The sequence below is a fragment of the Pan paniscus genome, chromosome 8 (genome assembly GCF_029289425.2).
Source record: "Pan paniscus chromosome 8, NHGRI_mPanPan1-v2.0_pri, whole genome shotgun sequence".
Taxonomy (NCBI): Eukaryota; Metazoa; Chordata; class Mammalia; order Primates; family Hominidae; genus Pan; species Pan paniscus.
In genome coordinates, this window is record NC_073257.2 from 91,859,182 (window position 1) to 91,872,149 (window position 12,968).

The 12,968-nt window shown below is 42.5% G+C and overlaps 1 protein-coding gene across 1 annotated transcript; it reads left to right on the forward strand.

The window, feature by feature from the left end:
- The first annotated feature begins 2,648 nt into the window (after nucleotides 1-2,648).
- On the forward strand, nucleotides 2,649-3,187 carry LOC100974747 (nuclear nucleic acid-binding protein C1D-like). The gene has a single exon (XM_034930973.3). It carries the CDS (start codon nucleotides 2,727-2,729, stop codon nucleotides 3,150-3,152), a length of 426 nt encoding a protein of 141 aa, XP_034786864.1. The 5' UTR covers nucleotides 2,649-2,726; the 3' UTR covers nucleotides 3,153-3,187.
- The last annotated feature ends 9,781 nt before the right edge of the window (nucleotides 3,188-12,968 follow it).

Sequence of the window (12,968 nt, forward strand, 5' to 3'; positions counted from 1 at the left end):
CTGTGTTCCTGTAATCCCAGGAACTTGGGAGGCTGAGGCAGGAGAATCTCTTGAACCTTGGAAGTGGAGGTTGCGGTGAGCCGAGGTCATGCCACTGCACTTCAGCCTGGGCAACAGAGCAAGTCTCTGTCTCAAAAAAAAAAAAAAAAAAAGAATAGGAGAAGCTGATTCTGATGGAGGAGTATCTGCCTATTTGCATGCCCATTCTATAATTTTTTAAAAAGTCAAGTTGAGTTTTATAAATACCTAGACTGATAGGTGGAAGAAAAATAAACAATTATGGTTTCCACAAAAGTTTATTTCTTTGTGCTTTCTATCCCATAATCAAAATCTAATTGCAAAATCAAATACTTTATTCACTGAAAAGATTAAGTAAAATTGAGAAATTCTTATGGAAGTGTAATTGAAAAAAATGGTCCTATGACTTGTTTGTCCTCTCTGAAATTCCTGCTGAAACGTAATCTGCGAAGTAACAGGATTAAAACGTGGGTCCTTTAAGAGATAGTTGGAACATGAAGTCTCTGCTTTCTTGAATGGATTAATGCAATCCTGAATGAGTGGGTTAATGGGTGAGTAGGAATAATGGGGAGTGAATTATCATGAGAGAGGGTCTGTTATAAAAGCCTGTTTGCCTCTCTCCTGCGGCTTCTCTCCATGTGATGCTGTCCACCATGTTATGATGCAGGATGAGGCCCTTACCAGAAGCCAACCAGCTGCGGCCCAGGGACTGTGGACTTCCCAGACTCCAGCACTGTAAGAAATAAATTTCATTACATGGATGTATTACATGATGAAAAAAAAAAAATACCAGGCCCAGTAGCTCATGCCTGTAATCACTGCAGCCCTGACTCTCAGCCTCAAGTGATCTTCTCACTCCAGCCTCCTGAGTAGCTGGGACTATAGGTGCGCACCACCACACCAGCTAGTTGTTTTATTTTTTGTAGAGACAGGGTCTTGCTGTATTGCCAGGGCTGGTCTCAAACTCCTGGGCTCAAGTGATCCTCCTGCTTCGACCTCCCAAAGTGCTGGGATTATAGGTATGAGGCACCATGCCCCACCAGATAAACTTTAAGTAGTGATTTGGCATATAATAGGGACATTCCCTTGATTCTAAAAGGACATCTGAACCCATTGGGAAACATCTTTCTTTCATCTGGATCATCGTGTTTCTTCTCTGAAGAACAGCTGGTGCTTTGGTCTCTACCCTTGGGTGTAGGCCTAGTGATGTAAAGTAACCTTGAGATATCCCTTTTTCTTGGTTTTATGTTGTGTTCTTGTTGTTGTTTTATTTATTTTTATTTTTTCTTTTCTTTATTTCTTTTAATAATAGAAATGTGTTCAGATAGAAATTCACAGTTACTGCTTTAAGAATACCAGCCCTGTCAGTGCCAGTGGGAAATCTGGTTCTGTTTTCTCTTCTCTTTTTTTTCTGAGATGGAGTCTCGCTCTGTCTCCAAGGCTGGAGTGCAGTGGCAGGATTTCAGCTCACTGCAACCTCCAGCTCCCGGGTTCAAGCGATTCTCCTGCCTCAGCCTCTGGAGTAGCTGGGATTATAGGCACCCACCACCACGCCCAGCTAATTTTTGTATTTTTATTAGCGATGGGGTTTCACCATGCTGGCCAGGCTGGTATGGAACTCCTGACCTCAGATGATTTACCTGCCTCAGCCTCCCAAAGTGCTGGCATTACAGGCATGGGCCACCACGCCCAGTCCTGGTTCTGTGGTTCTGTTTTCTTGAAGATAGTTTCAACATCTCCATCTGCTTGCAGGGTTGGAATATCTCACGCCTCACTGGCGAGGGACAAATCTGTGATGTCCCTCTTACTCATTGAAACAAAGTGCTGTTCCTTACAATGACCCTGAGACGATTGATTGATCTTCACTTTTGATTGAAAAGTACTTTAGGACATGGAAAAGTAAATCCAAAGAGGCTTTTCTTTTACCTTTTGTGCTTTTCTCTAAAAGTACAAATAATCTACCACTACTCAAGGATGAAGAAATATTTGGGTCACTCTACCTTTTCTTCCACATGTAGAAAACATTGGGACTTTATTTCTTTATATATATACATATATATATATAATTATTATTATTATTTTTTTTTCCTGAGATGGGGTCTCGCTCTGTCTCCCAGGCTGGAGTGCAGTGGCAAGATTTTGGCTGACTGCAAACTCCACCTCCGGCATTCAAGCGATTCTCTTGCCTCAGCCTCCCGAGTAGATGGGATTACATATATAAAATATTTATATTATATATTTTATATATATATGTAGAACCCCTAGGTTAAAACAATCTGCTGCCTTGGCCTCCTAAAATCTTGCAATCACAGGCTGAGCTACTGCGCCCAGCCTGCGTCTTTATTTAGTTCAATTGTGTTTCCCTCTGTTTCTGTACATCACGTGACCACCTGAGCAAACATCTTCCCATGATCTTCGATGTGATAATGAATCTTGTCTTATTGGTGTACCTCTTTAGGCTTTGAGCCTGAGAGAATGACAAGCGTCCTTGAATATTTCATTTAGAAAATAAATTTTGTGCTCTTCCAATGTTCCAGAAATTTTACTTCTGTTGAAAAAAAGGCCATAAGATGCAATTATAACAAATGTATTTCTGGGAATGTAGAGAAATACTTTTAAAAGACTCAGTTCTAGATCCGGCACGTCATTGAAGTCTTCGTTGCCTGACCGCTTTTTAGGAGACTGGAGTCGAAGGCCGTGAGTCAGCCATGATGGCAGCTGAAGAAATTAATGACTCTCCAGTAGAAATTCACGATTATTTGTCAGCATTTGCGAATTCCATTGATGCTGCGGATGAGATGCTGAAGAACATGATGTCTGTTTCTAGAAATGAGTTGTTGCAGAAGTTGGACCCACTTGAACAAGCAAAAGTGGATTTGGTTTCTGCATACACATTAAATTCAATGTTTTGGGTTTATTTGGCAACCCAAGGAGTGAATCCTAAGGAACATCCAGTAAAGCAGGAATTGGAAAGAATCAGAGTATATATGAACAGAGTCAAGGAATTAACAGACAAGAAAAAGGCTGGCAAGCTGGACAGAGGTGCAGCTTCAAGATTTGTAAGAAATGCCCTCTGGGAACCAAAACCGAAAAATGCATCCAAAGTTGCCCATAAAGGAAAAAGTAAAAGTTAACTTTTTGATTTTGATGTACACATATTCAAAAAGTACATCTTTTTTTCCCACAAAATAATTCTGTGGCAGTGCAAGGTTTAAAAGTATTCCTTGTTGAATTAATATGTAAATTTACAGTAAATTTGTAAAGCTCAATACTTTCCTCTCCAAAGGTCGTTATCTTTATTGATTTGCACTATGAGGATTTTAACATTGTGATATATTTTATATTTACAATTTACCATCTCTACTGAAGAGACTCTTATTTCTTTATATAGGTCAGTCTTGCAAGTACCATTTTCTTAGCAACTGTGAAATTTAAGTGAAATATTCTTTGTAAATATTTGTACTATTTTCAATGAAATAACACACTTATACCATCCACAGACACATATAAAATACTCAGTAAAGGCCATTTAATGTAGCTGATTGGATGTAGCTCCAGATACAATTAGTCACTTCCCCAATTCACTATTTCTTCTTTCTCTTAATTATTTTGAGCTTATCAATTGTAGCAAAAGCACACATTATTTTTCCTCTGTAGTAGTGTAGACAACTGAAATGATCTCTTGGTAGAAGTTTTAATCCAGTGATTGCTTTATTTTATTTTATTTTTTATTTTAGATTTGAAGTTTCATGTGCAGGTTAGTTACATGGATATATTTGCACATACTGCAAATCAATTGTCCTGAGGTTTGGGCTTTTATTGATCCTGTCACTCAAAAAGTGAACCTAGTATTCTATAGATAGTTTTTCAACACTTCCCCCCTCCCTTCCTCCTCCTCTTTTGGAGTACCCAGTGTCTTTTGTTCTCATCTTTATGTCTGTGTGTACCCAGGGTTTAACTCCGAGTTACAAGGGAAAACATGCAATACTAGGTTTTCTGTTTCTGCATTAATTTTCTTAGAATAATGGTTTCTAGCTGCATCCATGTTGCTGCAAAGTCTGTGATTTCATTCTTTTTATGGCTGTGTAGTATTCCATGGTGTGTATGTACCACATTTTCTTTATCCAGTACACCACTGATGGGCACCTAGGTTGGTTTCATGTCTTTACTCTTGTGAATAGTGCTGTGATAAGCATACGAATGCAGGTGTCTTTTTGGTGGAATGATTTATTTTCCTTTAGGCATCTATCTAGTAGTGGGATTGCTGGGTTGAATGGTGATTCTATTTTTAGTTTTCTTGTTTGTTTGTTTGCTTACAACCGAGTTTCACTCTTGTCGTCCATGCTGGAGTGCAATGGCATGATCTTGGCTCACTGCAACCTCCGCCTCCTGGGTTCAAGCAGTTCTCCTGCCTCAGCCTTTGGAGTAGCTGGGATTACAGGCATGCACCACCATGCCCAGCTAATTTTGTATTTTTAGTAGAGTTGGGATTTCTCCATGTTGGTCAGGCTGATCTCAAACTCCTGACCTGAGGTGATCTGCCTGCCTCTCCCTACCAAAGTGCTGGGATTGCAGGGATGAGCCACCACGCCTGGCCAGAGCAGCCTCTTTCATCACATGTATAATGGGTCCCAAGTGGAAGTGCCCCTGCCTCATCTGCAACAGTGCACTGGGGAGGGGAGATGAGAGGCAAGAGATGACACCCTCTCCATGTCCATTCACAGGCTCTTATGGTGACCCCTTCAGTGACTAGTGCTGTGGCCATGTTTCTTTTGTTCCAAAGGGGGCTTTGGTGGGCTGCACTCCCCCAACCTTGAGTGGACTGCACAGAGGGTTATGACACCAAGAGATCCGCAACTCCTCTGTGACCTCTCTCTGGTCCCCTGTGGTTGCTGGAGTCAAGTGGGTTGTGGGGTATGTCTGTGGGCAGTTAGGCAATGCAGTGGCACCAGTGGTGTACAACTGTTATGGTACCTGTGACCTGGGGTTTTCAGCCCTGCAAGTGACTATGAGGGCTGCCCAGCTCATGCTCTTCTGACCTGGTGAGTCTCCCTCTGGCATCCACACTGACAGCAGGCCCAACTGGCTAGGCTTGTTCTCAGCTGTCTGCATCCAGGTTGGTGAGCTGTTCCAGGCATTCTCAGCCATGACACCCCATGGGGGAGAAGCCTTGGCTATCAGGCCATGCCCTTCCCAGTCCAGTCTTGCAAAGGGAGGGGCACCCAGCTCCCATGCTGGCACATGGACCCGCACAGCACTCTTCTCTGTGCAGTGCAGTGGAGGTGTGCTGTGGGTATCCTTCTGTGAGACTGGCCAGGTGGGCAGTCTTGGGAGGGGCTGGGAGGTAGTGGGAGTGAGGTGGTAGGGGGAGTGTGGTCCAGGTGCACCTCGGTCCCACGCTCAGTGCAAGACGAAGTGTCTTCGGAAATCAGCGTTTATGGTTGTGTTTTGCTACCACGGCACAGCTCAGTGAAGCCTTCTGTGCTTTGCTCAGGTTCAAGCTGTGCCTCTGCTTGTTCTCCAGGCGGCTCTCCCTGGAAGTCAAAATGTCTATAGGGATCGTGGGAACTCCTGTAGCTAGGATCACATGGGTCCATGGAGGGAATGTGATGTCTGAAGTTCCTTCATCACCACCTCCTTAGATCTGGTCCAGGTCCGGGGACTGGTCCTGGCACCTGGCAACTCCAAGTAGGCTGTGAGCTTCCTCCCTCTAAAACCATGGTGTATGTGTGGCCTCTCCATTGACCCTCAGGGTTTTCTGAAGAGCTGTTTGAATTGTGAAGGCTTACTCAATACTTTGGTTCCTCGTCATGGAAGTACCCTCCAGTGGCTTGTAGATGTCCACATTGCACCTTTTTGCTTTAAAGCAATGGTGTGATGGCCATAACCCAGGTTTGAGTATATATATAGTTGTTGTTAGGATGTGGGCCTCTATGCTTTTATTTCCTTATTTAAAATGAGAAAAGATATCTGTATATCTGTAGGTTTTACCTTACAGTGACGTATTCTTTCTTTCTTTTTTTTTTTTTTTTTTGAGATGGAGTCTTGCTCTGTTGCCCAGGCTGGAGTGCAGTGGCGTGATCTTGGCTTACTGTAAGCTCTCCCTCCCGGGTTCATTCCATTCTCCTACCTCAGCCTCCCTAGTAGCTGCTACTACAGGCGCCCACCACCAGACCCGGCTAATTTTTTTGTATTTTTAGTTGAGACTGGATTTCACCGCATTTGCCAGGATGGTCTCTATCTCCTGACCTCGTGTTCCGCCCGCCTCGGCCTCCAAAAGTGCTGAGATTACAGGCGTGAGCCACTGCGCCAGGCCAGTGATGTATTCTTTCTGTTCCATTTCCTTCGCCCTCTTAAGCAAAATATTTCTTTCTGAACTCATTTCTTTCTTCATATACCCTAGGTATAATGTATATCCTATGTATAATATGTACCGTATGTACAATATATACCTTATGTACAGTACCAGCTAAGAGCAGATGAGTCATTATCGTGATATTCTGCTTTCATTATTTTCCTCACTTCTGCCTTCCAGGTATTCACAACTGACATAGACTTACCAAAAATTTACAGTGGCATAAGATGGGCTGCCAGCTTTCTTTTTTCTTTCTTTCTTTCTTTTTTTTTTTGAGACGGAGTCTCTGTTGTCCAGCCTGGAGTGCAGTAGTGCTACCTTGGCTCACTGCAACCTCCACCTCCCAGGTTCAAGCAGTTCTCCGCCTCAGCCTCCTGAGTAGTTGGAACTGCAGGCATGTGCCACCATGCTAGGCTACTTTTTGTATTTTTAGTAGAGATGGGATTTCATCATGTTGGCTAGGCTGGTCTCAAACTCCTGACCTCGTGATCTGCCCACCTCGGCCTCCCAAACTGTTGGAATTACAGGCATAAGCCACCGTGCCCAGCCCATCTGCCATCTTTCTAGGATTCGAAAAAGTTTTGTATCACCCATGGCCTATCTCCAGAGACAAATCTACCCATATAAGTTTTCCTATTATGTCATTTTACCAAAATAAACAATGGGATGATTGTATCCATCAGAGTATCAACCAAGAAAGGGAACTAGTATATATTTAGAGATTTGTTGCAAGGAACTGGCTTATGTGATTGTGGAGGATCACTTGAGAAAGTCCAAAGTCCATAGGAAAGGTTGGGCAAGAGCTGATCCTGTTGTTCATAGGCAGAATTTTTTTTATGGAAGACTCAGTTCTGCTTTGAAGGCCTTTTTTCCAACTGATTAATTCAATAATCAAGACCACTTATTTAAAGTCAACTGGGCCAGGCGTGGTGGCTCATACCTGTAATCCCAGCACTTTGGGAGGCTGAGGCGGGCAGATCTCCTGAGGTCAGGAGTTTGAGAGCAGCCTGGCCAACATGGCAAAACCCCGTCTCTACTAAATACAAAAATTAGCCAGGCATGTTGGCACGTGCCTGTAATTCCAGCTACAAAGGAGGTGGAGGTTGCAGGGAGCCGAGATCATGCCACTGTGCTCCAGCGTGGGCAACAGAGTGAGACTGTCCAAAAAAAAAAAAAGTCATCTGCTTTAGGTAGGATGCTGAGGAACATGACAAAACCAGTGAATCCATGAGCATGGGCCCATTGCTATATCTCACTTGCTAGGAAGTGAGCTGCTTGGTTGGAAGCAATGTTGTATGGAGTACCATGACAGTAGATAAGGCATTCTGTCAGTTTACAGATAATTCTTTTGGCTGAAGGATTGGGTGCAGGGAAGGCAAAAGCATATGCAGCATGTCTATTCCAGTAAGAACAAACTTCATTCCTTCTACAATGGTAGTGGTCTAATGTAATTATTTTTCCTCTAGGTATAGCTTATCACCCTGGGTGATGGTGCCATATTGGGGACTCAGTGTTAGCCTCTGATGCTTTCTGTAGGTTTGATTAGGAGTGTCCAATGGTGATAAATTGCCACATTTAGTGATGAACCCAGTGCCCTCTCTATTACTGGAACTGGTCATTAGTGCTTTTAAAGTTGTTTTTTTTTTTTTGAGATGGAGTCTTGCTGTCACCCATGCTGGAGTGCAGTGGAGTGATCTTGGCTCACTGCAACCTCTGCCTCCCGGCTCAAGCGATTCTTCTGCCTCAGCCTCCTGAGTAGCTGGGATTACAGGTGCCCACACCACGCCTGGCTAATTTTTGTGTTTTTAGTAGAGACGGGGGTTTCACCATGTTGGTCAGGCTGCTCTTGAACTCCTGAACTCGTGATTCACTCACCTTGGCCTCCCAAAGTGTTGGGATTACAGTCCTGAGCCATCGTGCCTGGCCAGTGCCCTTAAAGTTTATTTGATTAGAGAACCAATTTCAGAAACCCAGAATCAATTCAGAAAACTCATCTATAACATTCTTTGTTATACAGCCACTGACTGTACCAATATCTGTGTCAGTCAAAATTCAACCAGAGTAACAGAATCAGTTTTCAAGGAAACTGACTTACATAATTGTGGGGACTGACTAGGCAGGAAGGAAATTTGTAGGGAAAGGTAAGCTGACACTCTCAGGCAGGAGCTAAAGTTGCTCTCCAGTCCCACCCACATTACAGTGAATAATCTGTTTTGGGTAAAGCCAATTGATTTTATATATTAATCACACATGCAAAATGCATTTATAGCAACACCTGCATTCATGTTTGATGGAAAAACTGCAAACCTTAGACTAGCTAACTTGGCATATGGCCAGACCACCATATTGATGATGGAATAAAATAAGTTGCAGGAAAAGCTGAGGAGAATGTGAAAAGTACAAAGTAAGGCGAGACTCTCCATTCATTAAATAGCATGGACAAGTCAAAATAATTAAGAAATAAAAGAACCTGAACACAGAGAAGAAAATGCTTAAATATGTGGAAACTAGAGAGCAGAGAACCAAAGTCATATTTGGAAAAGTATCATGATAGATGCAAAATTACGTAGTAGAATCTGGACTTCTACTTAAAATTCATCTTACCCTTAATCTAATTACTTCAAAATCCTTTTAAGTGGTGTTAAATATTTAATGAAGGGATTCAGTAGAAAGGTATTTAATAAATGGGTGTGGCCAGGCTCAGTGGCTCATGCCTGTAATCCCAGCACTTTCGGTGGCCAGGCGGGTGGATCACCTGAGGTCAGGATTTGGAGAGATGGGTGGGCCACCCTGCGTTTTGTTGTATCTTGTGTCTCTGGCAGTTGTTCTGTGAAGCCACTAGATTCTGGAATCCAGGCCACTCTTCCCAGTATGGATTTGGCCAAAAGTTCAAATGGTAAGTTCCTATCAGCCTGCTGGCTGTTCTCTGTGTTGATGCCAAAGGGCTTGTTTGTTTTCTAGAGTTTATGAAAGTTTAAATCACGGCTGGGAGCAGTGGCTCATGCCTGTAATCCCATCACTTTTGGAGGCCGAGGTGGGAGGATCACCTGAGGTCAGGAGTTCGAGACCAGCTTGGCCAACATGGTGAAACCTCATCTCTACTAAAAATACAAAAATCAGCTGGGTGTGGTGATGGGCACCTGTAATCCCAGTTACTTTGGAGGCTGAGGCAGGATAATTGCTTGAACCCAGGAGGTGGAGGTTGCAGTGAGCCGAGATCGCACCATTTCAGTCCAGCCTGGGTGACAGAGAAAGACTCTGTCTCAAAAAAAAAAAAAAAGTTGAAATCATGAAACTATGATTAGAAGGATGTGTTTTAACCTTTTAGTTTTTTACATGATATTTACCTGTTTTATTAATTTTACGCATTTTTCTAATTCTGTTGCTTCCTATTTTCTTGCATGTACTATTGTGGAATTTCTGTAAGCTTTTGCTCTGTATACTTAGATCATTGCCTATCATATTTCCTAAAAGATGAATTTACACTTATATGTATCCTTACTAGCATGACTTAAGATATGTTGCTAAAGTAAAAACATAGAGTCATCAATGGATATATTGGCTTTCCGTCTGAAATAATGCCAGCAATTTTAATCTATAAGCACATTCTTCATACTCTTTTATTCCTTTGTGTCTTTGCTAGGCTCACTAGAAAGAGAGGCCCAGCGAAAGAGGATTGTTTTGAACCAGAGTCAAAAAGATACCCTCCAGGCATGGTTTGAAAAGAATCCCTATCCTGGTATAGCTGCCAGGGATCAACTGGCCAAAGAAATTGGCATTCCAGAGCCTAGAATTCAGGTAGGCATTTGGTTTCTATTTATTTTCTTTCAAAGTTAAGTAAAGAGAAAAGCTAGGCTAAGCACTTTCAAGCAATTCTCTTAGGTCTCTATTTTGCCATGAAGTTTATTCCTGTTATGTAGTGAAAAAAATAAAACAAGAGCAATAACTCTGTGCATATCTCTTTTTTTTTTTTCTTTCTGAGACAGGATGTCACTCTGTCACTCAGACTGGAGTGTAATGGCTCAATCACAGCTCACTGCAGCCTCGACTTCCTGGGCTCAATCAGTCCTCCCATTTCAGCCTTCTGCGTAGCTGGGACTACAGGCACAAGCCACCATGACTGACTAATTTTTTTTTTTTTTTTTTGAGACTGAGTCTTGCTCTGTTGTCCAGGCTGGAATGCAGTGGCGCAATCTCAGCTCACTGCAGCCTCCACCTCCGGGGTTCAAACGATTCTGCTGCCTCAGCCTCCTGAGTAGTTGGGACTACAGGCATGCACCACCACGCCTGGCTAATTTTCATATTTTTAGTAGATAGGGCTTCGCCATGTTGGCCAGGCTGGTCTGGAACTCCTGACCTCAGGTGATTCACCTGCCTCGGCCTCCCAAAGTGTTGGGATTACAGGCGTGAGCCACTGCACGGGTCCCAGCTAATTTTAAAAAGTTTTTGTATAGATATGGTCTTGCCATCTTGCCCAGGCTGGTCTGAAACTCCTGGGCTCAAGCAATCTTCCCACCTCAGTTTCCCAAAGTGCTGAGGTTATAGTGTGAGCCACCACATCTGGCCCTAATTTTTTTTAAGCTAATGTCCCTAATTTGATTCATACACAAGAAATTCTATATTGAATTATTTTGAATAAAATTATTGATGCAATAATTAAACTAAGATAATTTTTTAACTTATTAAAGAGATAAGGCATATAATTGTCCCAAGTGAGATGGTATTTAAACCAATGAAGATAAGTGGATATGTCTTTTTAGGGGTAAAAATTGAGTTCAGGTGTTAGCATCTAATATACAGTCTCTGATTAATTGGTTATAATGACCTCAATTTTTGAAAATGCTCAAGAGGATAAAATTTTCTTATGTTTTTAATTGCCTGATGGGTTCGTCCTGCCTACTGTGCAGATGAAACCAATTAACTGAGACCAAGGCATTGCAATAAAGAATTTAATTGACATGAGGTTGGCCTCACCACGTGGAGAAGTAGTTGTTACTTAAATCAACCTCTCTGAAAATTCAGAGGCTAGGATTTTTCAAGGATAGTGTGGCAGGTAGGGAACGGATGTACCTGATTAGGTGGGGATGTAATCATACGGGTGTGGAATACGGTCCTCCTGTGCTGAGTCTGCATCTGGGTGGGCCCACAGGGTGGCTGGCAGTCTGGGTGGAGCTATCAGTTGTCAGAAGTGCAAAAAGCTGTAAGACATCTCAAAAGGCCAATCTTAGGTTCTACAATAGTGATGTTATCTGGAGGAGTAATTGGGGAAATTGTGACCTGTGGAATAATGGCTGGTAATCCTTTAGGCCTCCACATCAGCAGAATTCAGGCTCCTCTTATCCTCCTATCCTGGTGGCCTTTCATTAGCTTTACAAAGGCAGTTTTGGGGAAGGGCTATTATCATTTAAACTATAAACTAAATGTCTCCCAAAGTTAGCTTCGCCCAAGCCCAGGAATGTCTAGGGATAGTTTGGAGGTTAAAGGTAAACTGGGCTGGGTGTAGTGGCATGCACCTGTAGTCTCAGATACTTGGGAGGTTGAGGCAGGAGAGTAGCCTGAGCCCGGGAGGTGGGGGTTGCAGTGAGCCAATATTGCACCACTGCACTCTAGCCTGGGCCGCAAAGCAAGACCCTGTCTCAAAAGTAGATAAATTAATTAACAAAGGCAAGGTGGGGGCTGGTTAGTTCAGATCTCTTCCACTGTCATAATTTTCTCACTGTTATAACTTTTGCAAAGGCAGTTTCATGTTTAGATGATCTGTTCTGGGTATGGGAGATAGGGTTTACTCAAATTCTGGTAATAAAATTGCTGCATGTGAGAAGACCTGGTGATTGGCTGCCTGAGAGGTACTGAGCTCGTTGGAACCAATGGTGAGAAGGAAAGGCCAGGAAACAATGTAAGGTGCTGTTAGCTCTCATATGGTATTCATAAAGGCATTCATTAGTTTAGATTCCAGCTGTGTGTAAGAAGTTTTATCTAAAAATATTTTGATTAATTAATTTAGATAACAGATATAGGCTTTGAGCACAATGCTTGGGAATTAAAAGCAGATCAATAGTGCCGATGGAAAGAGTTAAACTCTGTAAAATATTTTGTATTTTTTTGTTTTGTTTTTGAACTTTTTGGGTTTTTTTTTTCTTATTTTCCTTTTTCTTCTTTTTTCTTTTTCTCTTTATCTTTTTTGATTTTTCATTTTTTGAGACAGAGTTTTTGCTCTGTTGCTCAGGCTGGAGTGCAGTGGCACAATCTTGGCTCACTGCAACCTCCACCTCCTAGATTCAAGCAATTCTCCTGCCTCAACCTCCCGAGTAGCTGGGATTACAGGTGCCCACCACCAGGCCCATCTCTACTAAAAATACAAAAAATTAGCCAGGTGTTGTGGTGCCCACCTATAATCCCAGCTACTCGGGAGGCTGAGGCACGAGAATTGCTTGAACCCAGGAGGCGGAGGTTGCAGTGAGCCTAGATGGCACCATTGCACTCCAGCCTCGACGAGAGAGCAAGACTTCATCCAAAAAAAAAAAAGACAATAAATAAATATATAAATACATAAATAAAAGATAAAAAATAAAATAATGCATTTTAATTAGCATGT

Coding starts and splice junctions, on each gene's coding strand:
- LOC100974747 (XM_034930973.3), top strand. CDS start 2,727: ATGATGGCAGCTGAAGAAATTAATGACTCTCCAGTAGAAATTCACGAT.